Here is a 22,383-nt window from a genome sequence, read left to right on the forward strand (position 1 = left end):
CATGCCTAATGAGAATTATGGTGGCGTGGCTGTGATATTGTAGGGCTGTTTTTATTCCCAAAGGCCTTGGGAACCTTATGAAGGTGCATGGTATCATGAACCCCAAGAAAAGCCTGAACATTTTCAAAGGAAATCTGTCAACCTCTTTTGTGTTTACTGAACACAAAATCAAGCTTTGGCCATTGCCATCTCAGTCCCCTGATCTGAACTTCATAGAAAAACTGTGGGGTGAGTCAAAGAGGAGCATGCACAAGAGTGGACCGAGGAATCTGGACGATCTAGGGAGACGAATGGTCTTAAATCCCTTGCTTTGTATTCTCCAACTTTATGGGGTTTCATATGTTGTTTTATGTTTGTGTGCCCCGGAATTTGTGCAAACCTTTGTTTATTGTGTAGCCCTTTACATATTGCTTAGATTGCATTTGTCTTGAGCTTTTCCTTTTTGAGAATATTATTTGAATATGATATGAATAAGAAGTATTGTACTGGTGTTGAGATAACAAGTAGATGAGGAAGCTTTGAGGAAAATGCATAAAAAACGTTCCACATTCAAATGGCACTGAACTTGCCTTCAGCATTAGTTGATACTTAGTGATCCTCTGAACTGGTTTCAGTAGGTATGCATCCAGTGACAGCTTGTGATCTAGTCTCTTTTGGCATTCCTGCAGTTAGAAAAACGTATTATTAACTCTTTACATTTCTACAGACAACTTGCAAATATGCTTACTTGCTCACATTTACAATTCAAATTCTAGTGTGTCTCTTTTTTTGTGGTGGATGTTTCAGGAAATTATATACACTATTTATCATTCACGCACACTTATCTCACCCCAAAATGAACCCACAAAAGAGAAAGAGGATAACATGATAAACTTGTGATAGCAAGAGAATACAACTGTGAAGACACAAAGGTGGAGAGGAGGAGGCCAGAACACAGATGTAGGGAGAGGAGCATTGAGCGAGACCTGGAAGAACAGACTGTCTCCGCATTGTCTCCACAGGGCTTCAGAGCGTGGCTTGTTCTGGCAGTACTTCTCATAGATCTGCAGCTCTTCTTTCTGCGTAAAAAGATAAAAATCAACTGACACTCGATTATCTCAGGAACCACAGGGTATGCAAGTGTATACAATCAGATATCACATACCCTTTTCAGAAAGCAAGTTCCCACCAGCTCTGGCTTTTCACAGCAGTTTTCTAACTCTTTTAGGAAGGTACTGGGGAGGAAATGACACACAATGGCATAAATGAATTTCATGAATAATTGACAGTGTTCCAGGATAATGTTGATTTGTGTATTTGTCTGGACCACAGTCAATAAACATTTCCCTGCATAGACCACAGCAACAGAGGATGAATCACTGGGAGCAGATCTGCACATACACATACTGTAAGAGTCACAGGGAGATTACTGTTGGACATAATGTGTCTGATTGCCTTTTTCCAGTCTCAGCAGTTGAACTGCATTCACTATGCTAAGCTAAGCTATCAATGGTGCTGCTGGACTAATGCTGCTTTCCAGTAGTCTCGTAAATCATTGTACACCCACCCGTACAACATGTACGAATGAGTGGCTTTAGGAACGCCTTTCTCTCGAGCCACGAGGGGCATTAGCAGGAGGCTAGTCATTGTTATTGTTTTGTGCTACATGTAGCTTCTAGCTAAACGACTTGAAAACAAATTGTTACATTGTACTGCAGGCACAGCAAGACCGTGCAATGCATGAATTGGTGACCGGATTGAAGCAGCAATGTAATCTAGTGTGTAAGAGCATTACATCAACATTAACATGACCAACACAGTACATATGCAAAAAAAATACATGTCATCTCATCTCAACTATGGCCGCAGCCATGTAAGGTTGTACAGTACAACCTGTACTTGTTGTAAGGTCGTACGTCCACCTCGGGGTACCCTCAAGTACTCCGAGGTAAAGTGGGCGTGCCTGTCCAAAATGCCGCAAGAAAGCTGGGTAATTTACACTTTCCAACTCGGGCGGCGGATTTACGAGACAACCCGAAAGCACCATAAGACAATGCATGCACGGAGACAAACATGCTTTTGCCCACTTATCTAACTCTAGGGGAGACGGTGAATAACCCAATTTCATGAACGGTGGCGTGTTCCTTTAAGCTGAACGATGTCACCCCTGTGTAATATGTAGCAGAATCACATGACATTTTGTCTGGGTCTCCATCTGTCATGCGATAGCATCAACATTGTTTGGTTACCAAAACAGTTCTTCCTACCCCCACACAATTGATTATGTCACTGGGCACCTCGCTCAGGCCATATAGTGAGTGACAGCAACTGTTGTCAGCTAGCGAGGCAAGGCTAGGTTGTTAAGCCATAATGCTGACAGATAAGTTTGGGTGCAGTCACATTGTTGGATCAGGTGCTGTATATTATACGTGTTACTGTCGAGGGGAGATCCACGCTACTAGACATGGCCCTTTTGTTTAGGCCCCTTTCACCCTCCATGTAACACAATCCAACCCAGGGGTGAGATGTCACGAAGGTTAGTACACCTCCTGAGGAAGGTGAGCAATTTGGGCCCCTGTCCCCGAGGAAATGCATTCCTCTGCTCACATAAACACAAACAGAAAAAACACTGGAGAGTAACCTTTGAAAGTGTCATTATGAGAAAGACAAAAGAACCCAACTAAATATATGAGTAGTTTATACTTTTCACACAAAAGAAATCCCGTCACCAAAAAAATTCTTGTTCAGAAACAAAATCCGATATGGAGCTGAGAGAAAAGGCTTGAGGAGTTGTTGGGGAGGATTGCTGAGAGCCGGGGGGAAACCATGGCAGGAATGTAGGAAGTGTGGCTTTGAGTGGTTACCAGCACAGCTCAAGCAGCAACAGGGCTGGGTGGGGGTTGTGCAGTCGCCTGAGAGTTGGGGGCTGGGCTTGGGGTAGGCGGGAGGCGGGTGGCGGGTGGCCTCGGGTGGGCGGGGACGGAAAGGACATTGCTCAATTCAAACACATGAGCCTGAGGAACCTCATGTATGCAAAGTAAGATAAACAAGGGAATGCAAAAGCAATAGTCCACCATCCAACCAGGGACTGAAATAGATGCTGTGAGAGGGAAGTAAATGTTTCTTACAGATTGTGGAACTCGTAGATCTCAGGTAGGTTTCCGAAGAGGACTTCTTTTTTGTTCTCCAGGGCTGGGGGGATGAGGTGAGAGAGCTCAGAGTTGTCCAACTCTGCTGCATAGCCCTGAAGAGATGGAACACAGCCATTTGCACAACAATGCGCTGAGCAATGGGCCTATGAAAATACAAATGCAGGTGGACTGTACCTCTACAAAACTAAAATAGCATCCACGACCATCTCAAACAATGCATACAAAATTAAAAAAAAAGACGAGCATAGTGACAAGCCAATAAGATCCTCCGCATAAGTTTATGAAGACAACAACATTTAATTTAATGAGGAATCATATTTCAACATCAGTGTCAGTCAGACTTTTTTCTCTGTCTATCTCCATGGTTTCTTGGTGGGCAGACAGTGTGCCTATTATCTTGAGAGGAACAATTAAAAACCACATGTACCTCAATGATGCTCTGCAGCTCTTCCACATACAACCTCTCTGTTTCGATCAGCTCAGTCATAATGTGCCTTGGGAGAGAAGAGAAACATGAAAAGCCATCAATACAGGAGTGGCAGCATGGTGAACATGTGAGGTCGTCAGTGCTGCTAGATGAAACTAATGAAAGGAGACTGGAGATGGTGTCTGGTGTCTGTGCTCATCTCCAAAAAAAAAAAAACTTTAATTGGAGAAATTTGGGTTGCATGTCTGATTAAAGACAAGTTTGGCATGTGATGTAATGGCAGAGAGGAAGTACATTTGGCAGGGTAAGGGTGTTAAGGGGAGGAGGAGGGGGAAGGAGAGAGAGAGAGAGAGAGAGAGAGAGAGAGAGAGAGAGAGAGAGAACAGAAAATTAAAGGGAAGGAGTGGCCATAAAACAAAGAGCTGGAGAAAAGCTAACATTTCCAGTCTTTAATGGTCCCTTTAATGCGCACATTTGTATGAGTTCTGAGGTCTTGGTTTTTATGTGCCATCACGAGTCTGTCGGTCTGCTGAGTACTGTTTGATGGACAGCCACATTTTATTGTTCAATAAAGTTCCACCACTGTGAGTGTAGTAGCCTACACCTACTGGTGTGTGTGTCTGTGTGTGTGCTAGTGGAACGGCCACTCTGCCAGCCCAATACAGTGACATTTCCTTCCTGTTGCAGTAGTGCACAAAGTCAACAACCACATCAACCTCAAACCAGCAAAAGGTGGGCTCTGTTGTTTGTGCTGTCTGTAAGTGTCAATCTTCTTGAGTACCTTAGATGACAGTTTCGTGCTATTATGACTACCAGACACATGTGGAACTGAGCCAAAAAGCAAACCTGACTTTCCACAATTTCCAGGTAGTAGCCACTGGGAAGACACACAACCTACATTCCCAGATTCACTTCCCACCATTCCCTTTCAATAACCAAACTATGTACAACTTTGTACAAATAATACTGTAAAACACACAGCATTGCCCAAAACTGACATGGTAGCACAGCCGTTTGTGGGCCATACCTCGCCCGGCTTTTTGCTACATTCCCTTGCCTAATATGGTCCCTGAAGGAGATAAATTAGTTTTATTGTGCTGTGGTGCAGGCCACTTATGTGATTCAGATGACACAAATTTCCAAGTGCTGGCGGGTAGCTCTATCCAACCACAATTCCTTTGGCTGCTGCCCTTGCTCTCGGTTATATGATAATAATGGAGAGAGGGGGCTCAGGGGCTGAGTCCAGGAGGCAGGCAGGAAGGCTGAGTTTGAAAAGGGGTTGACCCTTTCTCCCAGCTCAAACAACTACTCCCATGCTTCCACCCCCGTCCCCACCCTCACAGGCAGTGTCTCTCAACGAAGGCAACAGCCACACATTCAGTGCGTAGGAAACTACTGGCAGGCCCGCCGGCAGCTAGTGGCCACACCAAAAGACACAGAACACACGGCTCTCGAGCAGGAGTAAGGGAGCACGAGAGAGTGAGAAAGAGAGAGAGAAAGAGAGGGGCGAGCGCAAGCACAGAAGAAGAAGTCAGAGGGGAGGAAAACTAAAGTGGCTGTACTTTTCCTCACAACATGGAGGGAGACTCTGATTAACTGGTAAGGGATATGTGTGGGTTTTTCTTTTGTCTATACACACATTACGGGAGGACGCACACATGACAGAGGTGTTCACATTCGGCTGAGTGGCTGATCGAATGGAAAACCCAGGGGAGGAACACTAGCTTCTTTTCAAACAGAGCTGAGGGCACCATGCTGAATTTAATATCTGTCTGTCGGCCGATCACAAGCTAATGGTAATGTAAGAACAAAGAAATGCGCAGGAGAAATGATAGCTAACCTTTTTGTCTTTAAGCAGTTGTGGTTTTTCAGCTTCAAATATTTCTCCCAACAAAGATATATATTTAACATGAAAATCATAGCCTATGAAATGTCTTGGCAATGTTAAACTGCTGGTGGCTTACAATGTAACACTCACTTAGGGGCAGCCATATTTTTGTATCTATTTTTATATGTGACCAGTGGGGTGTGATGGGCTCTATGTTCCTTACTACTAATAAATAACCTGATGAAGATGATTAGTTCAGCGGTGAAAGAGATTCCTGGAATTACTTCTTCACTTTAAAGATACTTGTTGAAACTGTTCAACATTACTGCTGTTTTTGTAATGACTATGTACCAGATTTACATACTGTTTCCATGGAGATGCGAAAGCTGAGCTGACATTTCACTTCAGAGGAAAATAAATCCTAAGGGCCTATTTTTAAACACATCCCACTACTTCTTTTCAGTCAGTGATCTTGGTGAAAACTGCTCTACCTGCAAATAATTATTTGCTATTAATACAAAGATATTGAAAGCTTTAGAAACTTGAACTGCTCACAAACCATTGCTGTATCTTGACAAACCAAAGTCACTCTATAATTTAGTAACATCTCCATGGTTGAACCAACGACTGACTATTAATTGGTTAAATTTAATTTTTAAAAATCCAACAAAGCACTCTATTTTAACATTCCACTGACAGGAAATATCAGGCGGAAAGTTTATCTCTAACGTATCCTGAGGTTTGAAATATTCCTCAAGACTGATTACTGATTACTTTTCCCATGGGTTATTTTGTTGATCTGCATGATGATCATCCGTTTAACTTCAAAGTTCATGAGAACCACAGCCAGTGAAAATGGATGCCACAAAGGAATATTTCAAGTAAACAGGCTTTCCATGCATAATTTCCATTAGTGCACTTTTGACCGCTAGACTCTGTTCCAGGTTTTCTGGACTAACATATCACTGTGAGACCTCAGAGACAGATTATCCACCCTCTGCATTGACATGGCATGAACCGAAGCGAGGTTTGAGGGCCTCTTTGTTGTGAGCAGTGGCTTTACGCAAACTTGCTGTTGTAACGGTTCTTTTTTGTCCCAATGAATGTTTAGTACAGCTCTCAGCACTTCTATCTGCACAGTTGCTCAAAGCCCTCCATTATTGAACTTAACGCTGGGTTGGCAGTTGCATTCACCCACAAAAGGTTCAGCAAACTAATGTCCCACATAGGCTAATTTTTTAAAGTTACCCCTACCCACTGTCACATCGATAGGCAATGTTCAGTGGTCTGCAGTGTTCAGATAAACTTTTTTGGCAAAAGGCTTTCTCACGAGTGAAAACAAAGATTACAATTCATAAGAATTACATCAAAAAGATGATAAATCACACGAGCATTCACCTCTTTCCTGTCAGTCTGAAAACATGGTTTCATTACCTTAAGAAGTCTGACTTTTTTAAGGCCCAGAAATAGTAAATCTTGGACACACAGATCTCCAAAAATAACCAGAATGTATGAATGTCATCTATCAAATAAGAATATTCAGCAGTTTGTTTAGGATACCCCCTCACCTAATTTTTTTGCAGCATGCTACTTTAAAGTTATTATCTCAAATAACTGTCTTCTGTCTGTTTCCGTTAGTGTGATTATCTACAACGTGGGCCAATCATTTTTTTCTGACACCTTAATGCTGATCTGCAGTAACTCTCCTCAGCCGGGCTATGTGCTAAAGCTCGAATTTGCATTAAAGTTCCATGGCAATTTTAGTCTTTGGTACTGTACACAGGACATAATGGAACCAAAAATGATGGAAGCTCAGTGCAGATGTCATCAAGTCTGCATCCAGTGTGGAAAGATTTACTGACTGAAATTTACAAACCAGAAAATCATGAAACTCCATAAATCTTAACAGGATCTATCATCAATCTATTAACCCTTTACTGTAATATGTTCAGGTCATCAATAGATAAATAATGGATCATTTAAAAAGTTGTACTTCAATCTAGGGTAGGCTTATTGCCTAATTCAAAATATGCAAAGTGATTTTAATGATTATGTGACTGTTTCTGAGAAGTCCTTCGTTTCACAGTACAGTATAAAACAGTTACAAAAGTTACATTCAAACATTCATAATTCCTGTAAGCCTATATACAGGACAAAAAAAGTAATACTCCTGGACCTGCTTTGTTGTGTGCATGCAAAGTGTCTGTTGTGTTCGCATGCAAAGTGTTTCTTTTTGTCCGAACAATCACGTGCAACTGCACTGCCCGTGTATGTGTTCAGTAAACACTATCACCTGGTAGCTCCCTACTCGGCATGGCATGTAAAGATGGTAGCCTATGTACACAATATTTTGCATTGTTCAGGTTGGGTCTTTTGAGGAAGACCAACAAGGCCTACTCCAACAACACCAGTGTCTATCTGTCAGTCTCTGTGCCTTGGACAGAAAGAGGTCATCCTGACACATAAGAATCGGCTATCAAACACTTATTTGGAGATGACCAACCACTAAACATAACAGCAGGTTTCACATGAGTGCAGTCAGACAGGCCATTTCCTAAATCTTACATGCTTCCGCATTCACTTTACTACGTTCATAATCCATCTACATACGACAACAAACTTTAGCCTTTACAAGCTTTTACATGTCTTGTAGGCCTGTGCGAATCTTGCTTAGGCCAATCTGTGCAAGAGCCATATCAGCTGCTATCTGCTAAAACCTTCTTGTTTCAGGAATGCTTACTTCAGAGAGCCACATTCATGTTAGTGTGAATAAATAAAAGAAAATATCAAAGGAAGGTTATTATGTTACCCGCTATGTTTTTTCCTCGTAGAATTAAAAATTTGACGTCATTTGACATTCAGAACAAGGGAGATCAATGATCATCCAAGATTGGAAATCGATCTGTAATTGGAGGATCTAAAAGGGCGGGGTTTCACTGAGGGTCAAATCATTTTTAAGACTATGAGGTAAGCTTAAGTACGATTCATTAAGCCATCCATCACTTGATTGTGGTATATTGTAGACTCGGCGCACTTCTCGCATTTTTGCAATAACTGCAAGTTCTGTTATTAACGTCCATGACCCAGCTAGGATACCGGTAGGTATACAACATTGATAGCTAACCTAGCCCGCTAATTATCAAGCCAGATAAAATGGCTATGGCTAGCTCAAAATTGAATTGGCTAGTAACACCACATAGTCTAGGCCTGACATAATCTGATCGTGGATAACACTCATTCAACGTTTTTCTCGGGCCTACCTTAGAAAATACATTAACGTGTATTGCACCGTCAGAGAAAGGTAACGTTAGTTTCCATAGCCATTACCATGTTTGATATGAAGAAATGCAAGGTAACATTCGCTAACTTAGCTGTTGTGTTGTCACATGGCTTTGCCTGAACTGCCATTTCTTGTAAAGGTTTCCATTTCGAAATTCAAAATATCCCCTCCATTTGCTAAGCAGAGAATGATTGAGCAACATGAAATGAACAAGGCTTTGCTTAAAAAGACGGGTGAACTTCCCATGTCACTTCCAAGAGTAAACTGAGGAGTTTAGGCGGCCTACTGGTTTTGGGGGGGGGGGGGCACACAGTCAGGGATTTCAAGTCCATAATATTTTTTGTCACATTCAGCAATCATCTCACGACCGCTAGCTGGCTGCCCATTCAACGATTATTGAAATTCAGCGTTTGTTTGCACCTCTAATAGCATGGCATACCTGGTTACCTCCCAAAAACGCCCTTAAACGCCCACAAGTAGGCCTACGTATGTTTGTGTGAAAGAATATAATGTACAGGTTTTTGCACAAAAGCGTCTGCTAATAAATTTCAATATAAACAAACGCGACTTGGGCTACTGCGCAATCCCAGACTGCAAATTTAAGTTACCTGGCCTTTTACCATAGAGACGATTCCAAATACAAGAAAGCACGTGTTTTTTCCGTTGTTTCAATGGTATGGAAGATTTTCTGTATGCCAGTAGTCCCTATAATTTTGTACTGATTTGTGTTTCCCTCATGCCCTTTTCTTGACAATTCCATGTCGACTAAAGTCAAATCAATTTTGTTTTCACAGAGGCATGATGGAAGCTGTGTGATGGACCATGTGGGGAGAGAACAGCCAGTCAGGATCACACAGATTTGCTGGTGGCGTGACGAGTAGACGGGGGAGAGAAGAGCTCTCTCTTTGAGGAGCACGTCCCCAGTGCAGTGGATAGGATGGAAAATGAAACCCAGGTCATAGTTTGGAGTAACGGACAGAGTGGCTTCTGTGACTCATCTAAGACACTGTACTGGACTTGACGAGAGAGCTGACGGGACCAGAAGGATTGCAGAATGTTTATGAACTTCAGGAGGATCAGAAAATGTCAGTGTCTGCAACTTATCTCCATGTGCTTTGTCTTGTCTGTGCTGATGGTGTGCTGGGAGCAGCTGGACCACCACGTGGTGAGGCACATGAAGTCCTACTCATACCGCTACCTGGTCAACAGCTATGACTTCATCAACAAGAGTTTCAGTGTTAGTGGAGAAGAAGCGGAGAGCTTCTGCAGTTTTCCATATCTGCTCGACCACAAGGAGATGTGCAATGGGAAGGATGTGCTGCTGCTTCTCTTTGTCAAGTCCTCGCCAGAGAATGTGGAGAGGAGACAGGCTATTCGATCTACATGGGGGAATGAGAGCTACATACAGGAGGGACTAGGGGTGACTGTGAAGGTGGTTTTTGCCCTCGGTGTTCATCCCAATACCCACCAACGGGCCAGTGTCCAACAGGCTCTCAGTGAGGAAGACCGTACCTACAAGGATCTTGTGCAGCAGGACTTTGAGGACACTTTTCACAATTTAACCATCAAGCTCCTGCTGCAGTTCCGCTGGGCACACGCCCACTGTGCCCATGCCAGTTTCCTCATGTCGGCAGACGACGACATCTTCATCCACATGCCCAACCTGGTGCGCTATCTTCAGGGCTTAAAGGAAGATGGTGTGCAGGACTTCTGGGCAGGCCATGTTCACCGTGGCGCCCCACCCATTCGCCGGAGAGACAGCAAATACTACATGCCTTATGAGATGTACCAGTGGCCTTCCTACCCAGATTACACTGCTGGCGCTGGCTACGTGGTCTCAGGAGATGTGGCCGCCAAAATTTACCAGGCCTCCACATCGCTTAACGCCTCACTCTATATTGACGATGTGTTCATGGGAATTTGTGCCAAATCCATGGGGGTCTCTCCTCAGGAACACGTTTACTTTTCAGGGGAGGGGAAAGCCCCCTATCATCCCTGCATCTATGAAAAGATGATCACCTCACATGGGCACGTGGCCGATGTTCGGCACCTCTGGAAGATGGCCACTGACCCAAAGATCAATGGCATTTCCTCTGGGATAATGGGGAAATTGTACTGCACTGCAGTGAAAATGATGCTCCTCTGTAAACCCTACTATGTGAACACCTACCCCTGTAAAGCAGCCTTCTTATAGTGTTCTTTGGGGCGAATATAGTCTTTTAATGTGTTATTCTTTTTATTGTCTGCTGTTCCTTGACCCCATCCCCCAATCCCAAAATCTGAGGCTAAAGCCATGTACTTAAGTTTGTGTTCATTCATTGCTGCCTTTTGGCGTCATGGAAACTCCCTATGTGGACCAGATTTGATACCCTTTGTAGTCGTGGCTTAGATCAAGACCTTATAGGTTTGATGACTGTAATCCTCGAAAGGGAGTCATTTTGAGACGTACCTCATAGATTTGTGTTTATCTTCAGGTTTCTATGCCATCATTCTAAATTAAACAGATTGATAGTAAGAAAACTATTGCTTCATTTCATCTTTACAGTAGCACACAAACTTCACCTCCCCACCCCATCCCCCCTTCTATTCTGAACCGTAAGCCCATAACCAGCAGCAGACATTTCCTGCCACTGGCATCCAAGACATCACACAATTCCCTGTATCCCACATCCTGCTCTCTAAATAATTCCACATGGACACTGTAAGAGCTGGCCGGCGTCACAGCATTACCCTCTCTCAAGGTTGCCACAAGGGCCTGGAATATGTTAGCTTGTAATTAGGACTGACATTTGTTTTTTACTTGGAAGATAAAATTACTCTTAATGACCCACAGACACACAAAATATCTATTGTGCACTTTCAAAGTGTTTAAATTAACACAGTACTTAGCTTGTGTTCTTCTATGGCTCCCTGCCGCCACAAAGCTTTTAACTTCTAATCGCTCCGTTTCTGGGAAAGGGTCATATGTGTATCTTTAGGAATTAGTCAGTTTATGGATATTGAATTATTACTTTTTCTTAGTTTATGGTAGAATGACACCCCTAATGATTTGACTTGTGTGTTTTTTTTCTGGGCAGTTTGGATTTGCTGAAAAACCATGTGACTACAGCACTGGCATTTCCCAAACGTTCCAGTGTGTCACTCCGTCTAAAATAATTTGACCACAGGACAAGGCTCTTGCTTTAGTTTAAAGTGTATTATGTAAGAAAATGAGCCCATGCTGTACTGTCCAGCAGTCTACTTTAACAAGGCACCCAGAGTGATAACACCACGGATTCACTCTCCATCACTGCCTGGCTCTACTACTGGCTGTCTGCCAGTTGCCCAGAACAACTCACAAGGTCTCACAAATACCCATTAGCATTTACCCACAACGGAACCAAAATAACATGTGGAGGGAAAGTCCAGTGTGTTGGTTGAGTTCACTCCACTGCTATTCTCAGGAAATGAAAGGTGGTCATAATGCATATAAGCATTAGCATTTAGCATATAATGTTGAACAAGAGCTGGTGCTGACTGTAAGCTTTCTAAAAGTTTATTTCCCTTTAGATTGTCTTTCTGTAATATCTCTTCTGAATGAGATGCGCACACACACATTGTGTACTACTGTTAGTGTGTAAATGTATAGCCTGTGAATTTAAAATATGGCAGAGTCAATCATTAGCGCATTGCTCACAAGACTGCATTGAACATGACTAGCCCGGTGGTGTCAATAGTGGTGTGTGCAGTCCATGACAAACATAATTAAGAAACTATGCATTCCCTGCACACATAATATAAAAACACCTAGAATCTATACTTTTACTATATAGACTGAAAAGAGGACTTTGTCAAAAATGATTTATGACTTACGATTCAGACAAGAGGCCCTTACCTGCGTCTGTTCGAAAGGCTTTCCTCGGTCTCACTGGACACCAGCATGTGGCTGGAGCCTCCCTGGCTTGCCTCATGCATCACCTCAATCTGAATTCAGAACAATGACAATGTCCTTCAGCGTTTGCTGTGTTGTATATTGTGATTTTCCTCTACTACTACACATACAGATTTCAGCCATTTGTGTCATGTAATTCTTAATTGATTCTGCTGTAGTTCTCCTACATACGTGACTATAATTCAAATTTGTGGAAGCTTTCTCCATGAACATTGAAGTGTTCATATCACTGACTTTGGAGCAAACCCTGAGGTGGAATCAAATACACATCACTTGCCTTTATGCCCCCTTTGGCCTTCCGAATGTTCTTCTTCTTCGCCAGTTCCGCATCAGTGGTCTGCTTGGTGGCACTTGAATTCTCTGAGCCGCGTCTCGTGGCTGCTGCAGAGAGCTTCACATTAGTATCAATCTCATAATGATGTTTTGGAAAGTACTCCATTACACAAACAAATCATTTAAGACTAATTAATGATGGGAATGCTTCCTCCAAACCAAATTGTATCTGTATGTGCAGGTGGCCATGCTTTATCATTTGTTTGCTGTCTGGTGCAGTTTAAAAGGACCATAGGGTAGGGGAACTCACTGGTGCTTGGTGGCCTGGGAGTTTTTGGCGAGGGTCGCTTGGGCGAGGACTCTGGCCGTGGAGCTACGGGCTGCACCGGTCGAGTCTGTTTGGCTGACAGCTTTTTAAGGCTGACGTGTCTCTTCTCAAACATCTCCTGGACATCTTGCAGCCTCTGAAGCGCCTTCTGGACATTGCTCTATGTAGAGGGACACAAGGAGCATTTTAGGTCACACATGACACATGAGCCTATCAGATGGCCTCAGCTCAGGGTGGGGATTAAGTGACCAATTTTCAGCTTGATGCGAATGCTTTTTGCAGATTCAGCTGCAACAATAAATGAATCTAAAAATAAAGGACATATTTGTGGTCTATACTGAAAGAAAGCATAGCATAAATTCACAGAACATTAATGAACGTTTCAAAAAGGGGAGGGAAATATGCTGAAAATCTCCTTTATGCGACCTAGCTATTGGATAATGGCCATATCATTGCTGAGGCTGTGTAACCACTAAGACATCTAATATCTGAAAGCGGACATCTAAAAGCTCTAGATATTTTTGTCATATTGATATATTTGCAACCATTTGCTGCTGTATATCTTGGTCACATTCATATATGTTGCAAAGGCCTGCTATTGCAGCCTGTTATTCTTTCTGTAAAATGAGTTTGTGAGCTATCCTATAAATGTATTTTAACTACTTTAAAAACAACTGGCTAAATATTAACCTAAGCTTTTGCACACAACATTATCTGCATTGATGTCAGTGCCACAAGGTCCTGTAATGTGTTGGATTTCTCTCTTGACATGTTATCCCATCTTGCATAACTGGTTTCACCACATATAGGTGAGTGCTAGTCACATACATATTTTAGTGAAGCATGGTTTAGTGGAATCCTGGTGATGCATACACAGTCATGCCTGCAAGCAGGTTCCTCCAGATGCGCAGACTCATTGTCAAAATACCAACGCATTGTTTGATGCCCAAAACACACCAATGGCTAACTAAGAAACTTTTGAACAATGCGTCTGGCGTCAGGTGAACTTATTACGCAGTCAGGATTTTGGACTGGACACGCCCTAAACATATTCAAACCATCTGTTTCAGACTGTACGTTTAAGATTGGTAAGATAGGGCCCTAAATGTCCTGTCACCTGAACTGCATGATGTATACATTTGACAATGACAAGAACGAGAATATTCTCTTTCATACTGTAAATAAAGTTACAGTTAAAGTTGACTGGTACTGTATATAGCAGAAACTTTTATCCAAAGCAACAAGGACTGATGCTGACCGCCACATCAGACGGTAACTTTACCGCTGCTCCACCATTTCCATATACAAGAAAACATTGTGAATTTTCAAATTTTTTACTGACATTTCAGTAAAAAAAAATTCTGTGAAAAATGTTCCTATTTTTCTGTGAATCTTACCATATGAGACTGGAAATGATTGTATTCATTGACAAAATCTCATTTGTTTAGTCTTGTTTCAGAGAGTAGTGTTTTCAGGAAGTGACTTTTTTTTACCTTGATATAGTCTGAGAGCATGAGCTCATGCTGGTTGTAGAGCTCTCTGAGCATGCTCAGTTGCTGCTCCTCAGCTGTCTCGATGTAGCGCTCAATGTCCTGCAGTGCTGCCTCAGCCCCCTCCTGAGACTGGCACTTATCCACAGCCTGAGAGGCCAGCAGATACACTCCCGACTCACACCACTGGTTCACCTGTACATCACACATACAGGCAAAGAGAGAGAGAGAGTGAAAAAAGAAAAGAAAACACACACACACTCACATGTGCTAGTCTCCTCACATGTGTATGCACACATTTGCAATTAAACCTAATGACTTTATTTGCTAAACTGTGATTGGACCGACACTAGTCATGAGGCTCCTGTATAAGTTATTAAGTGCAGTATAGCTACCACTGGCCCTAATATAATTGAATGCTCCATTTGTTCTGCTACCAAATTAGAGGAACAGTATGAGAAATATTTAACGCACAACTTTAAAAGCTTTAACTGGTGTGAATGTAAAACAGTTCTGCAATGTGTGAGATTTTTTTTGCCCAGGGTGTGAGATGTACGAGAGCGTTTTGCCCGTGCTTCCTTCAGCGGAAGAAGCATGAACGTAAAATGTGTTCATGAACGTGAATGCAAACAGCTCTTCCGGCTGTGCATCAGCTTCTGCTTTTTGTCACACATGTACTTGGATAACAGTGACAGAAAGGTAGTGGTTGCAGCTTTGCAACTGCTCCTGCAACCACACTTGTGAAGAGAAATAAAGATTATTCTCCCAGCTCACATTAGTAATGCCTGCTAGTTATGAACTCAACGAATCCGTTCTTTCTGAGATGTGACTGTTTTTTCATGCCAATACCTTGTCAATGCCCTTGTGAATTTCAAGTGATTTGGACAGGACATCGTATTTCTTCTTGGCTTCATTGTTGTAGTCATCACGGATGCGTCTCAGTTCAACACACTTTGGCCTTATGGAGTCCACAGCATAGTGGTTGCTTTGGATGAGCTGGTCGCCATATGAAGCATGCCGTTGGGCCTTTTCCAAGAACTCCTGTAGGAAATACCACAGAGAGAAGTCCACACGTGACGATCTTATACCTAACACAACATGGTCTGTTCAGTCATAGAATGTTGACAGATGGGCGATTATGGCGTATCTGACCCAGAATGTGCAATTTAGGGATGGGGGTGAAGCGAAAGGCCTTAAATCAATGGAGTGTTTTGTTGAGCGCCTTCCACCCCTGAGGAGCCACAAACTGAATGTGATGCAGCGTGACGGTGCTCAGGGGCATGTGACGAGCCTGACCTGCGCCCTGTCCTCCAGGCTCTTCAGCTCCTTCAGCAGCTGCTCCACGCGGGCCACTGAGTCCCCGATGTCGGACAGCGCGGCCAACGTCTTCATCAAGCCGTCCAATGAGACTTTCACCTTGAGGACACAAAGATAGGAGCCTCAGAGCCAACCAACAGATATTTGCCTCAGAAGGCCTCGGAAAATAACGTTGAGTGAATAACAGTATTGACATTTGACAATTGTCCCCCTTGAGAACGTATATGATTTGTTTGGGTGTGGCGTAATCGGAGGTACCTCTCTGAAGTCTTGCTCAAAGTGTCGCAGCTGCAGGCACTGCTCCAGCTTGAGGTGATGTTTGGACCAGAACTGCTCAAAAGCATTTTCAGTCTCATCCAGCTGTGCCAACAACCTGCAACAGACACATATACGATAGAGGGTGTTAACATGTTAGGTATCAATACTATACTATGTTAGGTATCAATTCTATACTATCTAAACTTTGTTTGATATGTAATAACAATATACATCTACAAACTTCTGATTCAAATTTGTTTTATTTTATTACCTTTCCACTGTGGTCAGGTTATCTGATTCATCTGGGTTTAATTTATGGCTTTCTGATTTGTTGGCTTGCTCTTTGATGCAGGACAGCAGGGTGGTTCCTTGCTTCATGGAAAGCTTGAGTTCATCCTATCAATGAGTCAATGACGGAAAATTGATGGAAAGATTACAGAAAGATCACAGAAGCCTCAGAAGTATCTTACCTCAAACTGACCATGATATAATATCTATCTATCAACATGTGTTGTTGCTAATGAGTAAGATCTCTTTTTTCAGTCTGACCCCTGCCCCCCATTCTGACTGATGGACTATAATCAGAATACCAGTGTGGTTTCATCTAGGCCTCTGTCGCTGTTATATCACTAAAGGTGTGATCAGGGCTTTTCTCACCTTCAGTTTGTTGTGTTTCTCTGTATGGGCACCCAGCAGATCTTTAGTGCATTGCACATCATTGGGAAGTTCTGTTTCTGCCAGATCTGTGCCAAACTTCTGCAGCATTTGGGCTGTGGTTTTCACCGTCACTGCAAAATTCTCGATGGCCTAAAAAGACAACTCACCCGTTGAGATTTATCTGGATGTCTATTTCAATCATTCAATTCTCAGAGACAACAACCATTTAATAAGAACATTTCTGAATGTGACAAAAACAGGCCAAGAGATTGTCTTGAATTATAATTTCATTGGGAAGGAGTGACTGAACTGTGTGACTCACAGTTCTGTGATGGATCCACTGACTGTGGCAATATTCAAGATTTCCACCCAGTTCAGACGTCAATTGGCCTTTGTCGATGTAACCATGCAGGTCAGACAGGGAGTTAAGCATGACAATCTGTAAAAATAAAGAAGTGACATCAAACAAACATGAAAAATGTAGATGCAGCAATTATGACTCACATGATGACTTTATTGTCACAAGATTGTTTTAACTGACTTTTATTATCACAAGATTTATATAAGGGCCTCGTATATCACATAAAAAAAAGATTACTGTTCTGAAGATTTCAATGATGTCTCACTTGTGGGAGTGAGTTATCTAAAATTCTCAAAACCAACGATCATCATTTGACTTGATAGAAGAATAGAAGATGATTTTACTGATTAACAGTCTAGTACTCCATGTCAACACAACTGCTGTCATACAGTCACATTTTGCCAGTCTGGCATGATATGCTTCGTCAGGGCTCCTTTCATACTTGTCCTGACAGAATGTCACATGACCCTAGTGAGCCAGGCCCATATTTCAGGAGGCCCTCGAGTCCCTTTTCTTACAGAAAACAAGGGAAGCCAGGCACATTCTAAAGAGAAACTGCAAGGTAACATGACACCCACTGAACAGAGTGGCTGACACCCTTGTATGGAAAACAGCAGGGCCAAAGGGCAACACAATTACGCCAGGCGAGACCAGCAGCTCCGAAAGTTACACATTAACTAGGACAGTCGCAATGATAAAAAGAGCAAGCACCAAAATGATTCCTGTCTACTCAGGACCTCCCATGGCAGGTTGGTCTATGGAATGTAGAACAGATAACTGTGCTCCATATAAGATGAGAGCAGACCGGTGGGACTAAAGTAAGCGCCGACTGTACGCCTACGGGACCAGAAAGCGGAGGGGCCATAGAGCAGGGATGGGTCGTCTTATCCACATGACTAATCTCAACAGCACCCCACCCCTCTGCAGATAGAGCTGCCTATCTCTACGCCTAGCACTGGGGACAAGCAGTGTTCTCAGAAGTGAGCTCGATGCCTTTTAAAGAGGAACTATGCAGTTTTCTTCAGCTTCATTTACCTTAACTTAACAGCTTCGGAGTTATTTTCTGGGTTGAATGGTGGCCGTCTCGCGGTCTCGCGATGTAACAAAATGCTTTACGCCACTACACACATACACGCCAGGCACCGGCTAGAACAAGGTAGCAATGGAGTTTCTCAAACATTCGTCATGGCAGAGCCAGCAAAAAGAAGCAGAAAGCGAGTAAACTGCTGTCGGAGGAACAGGGAAAGATGAAACGGCAGACTGACTGAGTGAGGAGTGTCGTAAAAATATCTACTCTGAGGCTGTAGGGGGAGCTCTGTAGAGAAAACTGCAAGCAAAAAGCATACTGCATAGGGTTCCTGTAATCGGTGGGCTTTTTGAATGACTCTCTGATTGCGTCGCAGCGCCACACTCCTCCTAAACTCTTTATGGCTTTGACACTGCCCTTGTAATGGGCTCACTAATGTGCAGAGGCACAGCTAAAGAAATTAGATGGTGAGGTGCTAGCAGACGGCAGGAGGGACAGACACAGCCCTAATACAGTGTACTGGGATTGTCCATTTCACCTACAGTAGGTTCATGTGTTGTTTGAGGAAGAGGGCTTTGAAATGGGAGTTTTTCAAAAATGGAGGGTCATCGTACAGTAGCGTGTAATACCTCCTTAATTATGACCGCTGCGCAGCGAAGCACACTGAAAGACCGGGGTGCACGAAACTTGGTAGGCATGTAGCCCCACAAGGATAGCATGGAACCATTGTTTTTCGTTTTGATCCGTCGCCCCCTCCGCCGGACTGGACCCCTGAAAGGAGGGTAGGGCGGACACAGTTTTCTGTGAATATCTTGAGAATTGTAGGGCCTAGGAGGACCACCTTTTTTTTTGTGTTGGTCTTAAGGGGCCATGTTAACCCATCCCATAACCACTCATTTCATGTATAGCGCCACCCAGTTAAAAATGAAAAAGCTAAAATTAGATGTTGTAATCGCAGGTATCTCTGACCTGACATGGTCAAAACTGCACGAAATAGGAAGTGTAGGATCATTATGACACCCTCTGAATGCACGCCAAGTTTTTTGGAATTCCATTCATGGGGGGCCATACAATAAATTAATTTATGTGTACATTTAGTGACTGTACACCAACAGTTTTCTGTGAATATCTTGAGAACCGTAGGGCCTAGGATGACCAATTTTTGCGTATGTTTGCCTCTAGGGGCCATGTTAACCCATTCCATATGCACACATGTGCATAAACAGATACACACGCACACACATACATTCACAGTAATCATACATATTACACACACACACACACACACAGTAGACATATGTACGCATGCATGTACATGCATACACACAGGCGCGCACACAGGCACACACACCAGCACATGCACGCACACACACACACACACACATACACACACATAAACATAAACACGTACACGCACACATGCACACAATTTAAGAATGTATCAGAATTATGAACAGGCAAGATGGGGGTGGGGTTGTATAAAATGTATTTTACATGTGAAATCTATGAACTAATCATGTTTTGGTACCAGTGAGAATTCAGTGTGCATAATGCAGTTCAGTGAGACAGTTAGAATCATACATGCCTTTCACATATTGTTTTTCAGCCAGCAGCCAGACCAGCAGATACCCTGACTTTGCTGAATTACTGAAGCTAAGCAGGCTTTGTTATTTGTTACTTGGATAAGAGACCTCCTTGGAAGAGTAGGTTCCTGTTGGAATTGGTGTTGGTGGCTGGCCAGTAGGTGGCACTCTTCCCTGTGGCCAAAAACCACCAAACAAATATCAATCCCAATGCCAAATATCAATCCCAATGCCCTATTGCAGTGACAGGGACACTGTACTGCAGGAGATGTTTTCCTTTGCATGAATGTTAAATTGAGGTCCTGACTCACCATGGTTGTTAAAGATCCCATGGCACTTATCGCAAAGAGTAGGTGGTTCCCTGATTTGCTGGCTAAATTCCCAACCTGGTTCATTCAATATGGCCTTGTAATCATCCTCCCAGTGTGTAATTGGTTCATTCACTCCTCTCTCCACCTGAAACTAGTGTGTGGTGAACATTCTTGCACATAATGGCTGTTGTGCATTATTCAGATGGGTGCTACTCATTAGTGGTGCTTAGTGAGATTCTGCCCTTCCTGTGAAGCGCTTTGAGTGTCAAGAAAAGTGCTATAACTGTAATATGTTGTTGTTACATTAACCATTCTCACCCCACTGTACCCCTTTTTACTCCTGTTAAATATGTAAGGGATAATGTATAGAACGTCGGTCATTATTGGGAAAATAATTCCCGACAGGGCGAACCGGACCCCGACACGCCAGTGGAGGGGTCTTGCTTCGCCCCCGAAGGGACTTATTTTCCCAATAATGACCGGCGTTCTATACATTATCCCGCTTATTTTACGGCTACTTGCTAAAATGAAAAAATAAACTCCACGATATGTCTCTTTACACTTATTTGTTACCGTTTCGTCGTGGCTTTTGCTGAGAAACAAATAGTTCGCAACACACGCTGAACTTGAATCAAACATTCTTTAGAACACAGCTGATCAACCGTCTGCTTTCACTTTTGAATGAAGTTCCAATGCAAGAAGTGACCGGGCTACTTGCAGAGTGATATGAAAAACTTAAATCAGCAGCACAAAACCCGTTGCCATTGACAGCCGTAATTATATGTTTGCAGAGACTGTGAGTGACTACATTAGCTGGTGCACGTCCATATGTGCACCCACCAGGACTGTACGTATGTTCCCCAACCAAAAACCCTGGTTTAATGGGGACATAAAACAGAAAATTAGGTCAATTAGGGGGGAAGCCTTCAAATCAGGTCAATTCAGATCAAGTGGAGTATACGCTGGTTAACGACATCCTGGTCTATGGAGAGGAGAATGACCTCATCCTAAACACTGACACAACCAAATAAATAGTACTGGACTTCAGGAAGAAACCTCCCCCTCTACAGCCTCTTATCATCAAAGGGACCGACAGCTACAGATTCCTGGGACTGCAGGTTACATCTGACCTGAGCTGGACTCATAACACCACAGCCACAGTGAGAAAAGCCCAGCAAAGGCTTTATTTAATCAGGCTGCTCAGGAAAGCTGGTCTGAACCACCGCCCCCTCACCCAGGCACCCAGGCCTACAGAGGAATGATAGAGAGCATCCTCGCCACAGGCATCACTGTCTGGTATGGTACCACCACACAGGCAGAGAGGAAGGCTCTGCAAAGAGTCATAAAGATGGCAGAGAGGATCATAGGGGCAACACTTCCCTCCATGGACTCTATGTTTGTGCAGCGCTGTCAGAAAAGAGCAGAGAGAATCATCAGAGACTCACTCCACCCAGCTCATTCTCTGCTCAGACACAAACACTGCACATACTGTACAACCTGAGACACAGCAGAGCGGATAGCATCATCACCCACAGAACACGTTTTTTCAATAGCTTCTTCCCTGCCACAGTCCCCAGCTTCTGGCAGGCCAGGCATGCCAATCAGAGGCCTGGGTGGGCAACGACAGCTCCATCAAGAGCTTCCCCTTGGGTGATTGGTCATTATAACACTAAAACAATAATTCTAATGCTAGCTTGAGACTGAAATTGGACTAGTATCAGAACAAAAACTGCATTTTATGTGTGTTTAATGGACTACTATGTACATATTTACTGTGTTCTCTGGTCATATTCTAATTAAGAAAGTGAAAAATAAACAATATGGTCCTTATAGCATTGCTGAAACAAAACATGTAAGGTGCCTGAGACTTTTGCACAGTACTGTATATTTCTGGGTACTGACTAAAAACCCAGGCTGTAACACATGCATCCATGTCCTGTTCTACAGAAATGATATGACAGAAACAACATTCCAGTGCAACACTAGAAAGACAGGGCAATGTCACACAAAACACACCTTTAGATAACACAGTGGTTAAGGTCAAGGGTCTCTAAATGGAACAGTCAGTACGATGTTAACAATCATCTAAAAGAAAAGCACTTCACCAACTGAAATGTGGCCAACGCTTTGATGGGGTGTGTACTATGTATGTGTGTGAAAGAGACATGAGGAAATAGTCGT

The 22,383-nt window shown here is 43.1% G+C and overlaps 2 protein-coding genes and 1 long non-coding RNA gene across 17 annotated transcripts in view; 2 read left to right on the forward strand and 1 right to left on the reverse strand.

Annotated features, from left to right (window-relative positions):
* mcf2l2 (MCF.2 cell line derived transforming sequence-like 2) overlaps nucleotides 1-22,383 on the reverse strand; it is a 78,394-nt gene that overhangs the window by 25,247 nt on the left and 30,764 nt on the right. For 10 of the 12 annotated variants that reach the window (XM_042111485.1, XM_042111489.1, XM_042111483.1 and 7 more), the window contains exons 6-20: nucleotides 17,243-17,359; nucleotides 16,921-17,070; nucleotides 16,535-16,659; nucleotides 16,264-16,378; nucleotides 15,985-16,104; nucleotides 15,538-15,729; nucleotides 14,692-14,883; nucleotides 13,181-13,358; nucleotides 12,875-12,978; nucleotides 12,541-12,629; nucleotides 3,559-3,625; nucleotides 3,108-3,223; nucleotides 1,145-1,214; nucleotides 966-1,058; nucleotides 570-662 (exon numbers count right to left, since the gene is read on the reverse strand). In XM_042111485.1, coding sequence (XP_041967419.1) covers nucleotides 570-662; nucleotides 966-1,058; nucleotides 1,145-1,214; nucleotides 3,108-3,223; nucleotides 3,559-3,625; nucleotides 12,541-12,629; nucleotides 12,875-12,978; nucleotides 13,181-13,358; nucleotides 14,692-14,883; nucleotides 15,538-15,729; nucleotides 15,985-16,104; nucleotides 16,264-16,378; nucleotides 16,535-16,659; nucleotides 16,921-17,070; nucleotides 17,243-17,359 — 1,821 coding nt within the window. The remainder of the gene's footprint in view (nucleotides 1-569; nucleotides 663-965; nucleotides 1,059-1,144; nucleotides 1,215-3,107; nucleotides 3,224-3,558; nucleotides 3,626-12,540; nucleotides 12,630-12,874; nucleotides 12,979-13,180; nucleotides 13,359-14,691; nucleotides 14,884-15,537; nucleotides 15,730-15,984; nucleotides 16,105-16,263; nucleotides 16,379-16,534; nucleotides 16,660-16,920; nucleotides 17,071-17,242; nucleotides 17,360-22,383) is intronic. The other 2 variants (XM_042111486.1, XM_042111482.1) reach the window with 1 other exon arrangement.
* On the forward strand, nucleotides 4,894-11,186 carry b3gnt5a (UDP-GlcNAc:betaGal beta-1,3-N-acetylglucosaminyltransferase 5a). Of its 4 annotated transcripts, none has more exons than XM_042111496.1 (2): nucleotides 4,894-5,157; nucleotides 9,461-11,186. In XM_042111496.1, exon 2 carries the CDS (start codon nucleotides 9,721-9,723, stop codon nucleotides 10,858-10,860), a length of 1,140 nt encoding a protein of 379 aa, XP_041967430.1. In that variant the 5' UTR covers nucleotides 4,894-5,157; nucleotides 9,461-9,720; the 3' UTR covers nucleotides 10,861-11,186. The 4 variants fall into 4 exon arrangements, with proteins under 4 accessions (XP_041967430.1, XP_041967432.1, XP_041967431.1 ...); XM_042111498.1 differs by lacking the exon at nucleotides 4,894-5,157 and adding an exon at nucleotides 8,220-8,353; XM_042111497.1 differs by lacking the exon at nucleotides 4,894-5,157 and adding an exon at nucleotides 8,347-8,484.
* LOC121724750 lies at nucleotides 13,300-13,518 on the forward strand. The gene is made up of 2 exons (XR_006035295.1): nucleotides 13,300-13,388; nucleotides 13,458-13,518. It is a non-coding gene; the product is annotated as an uncharacterized LOC121724750 (long non-coding RNA).

The sequence above is a fragment of the Alosa sapidissima genome, chromosome 12 (assembly GCF_018492685.1).
Source record: "Alosa sapidissima isolate fAloSap1 chromosome 12, fAloSap1.pri, whole genome shotgun sequence".
NCBI classification, from domain to species: domain Eukaryota; kingdom Metazoa; phylum Chordata; class Actinopteri; order Clupeiformes; family Clupeidae; genus Alosa; species Alosa sapidissima.

Coding starts and splice junctions, on each gene's coding strand:
- b3gnt5a (XM_042111496.1), top strand. CDS start 9,721: ATGTTTATGAACTTCAGGAGGATCAGAAAATGTCAGTGTCTGCAACTT.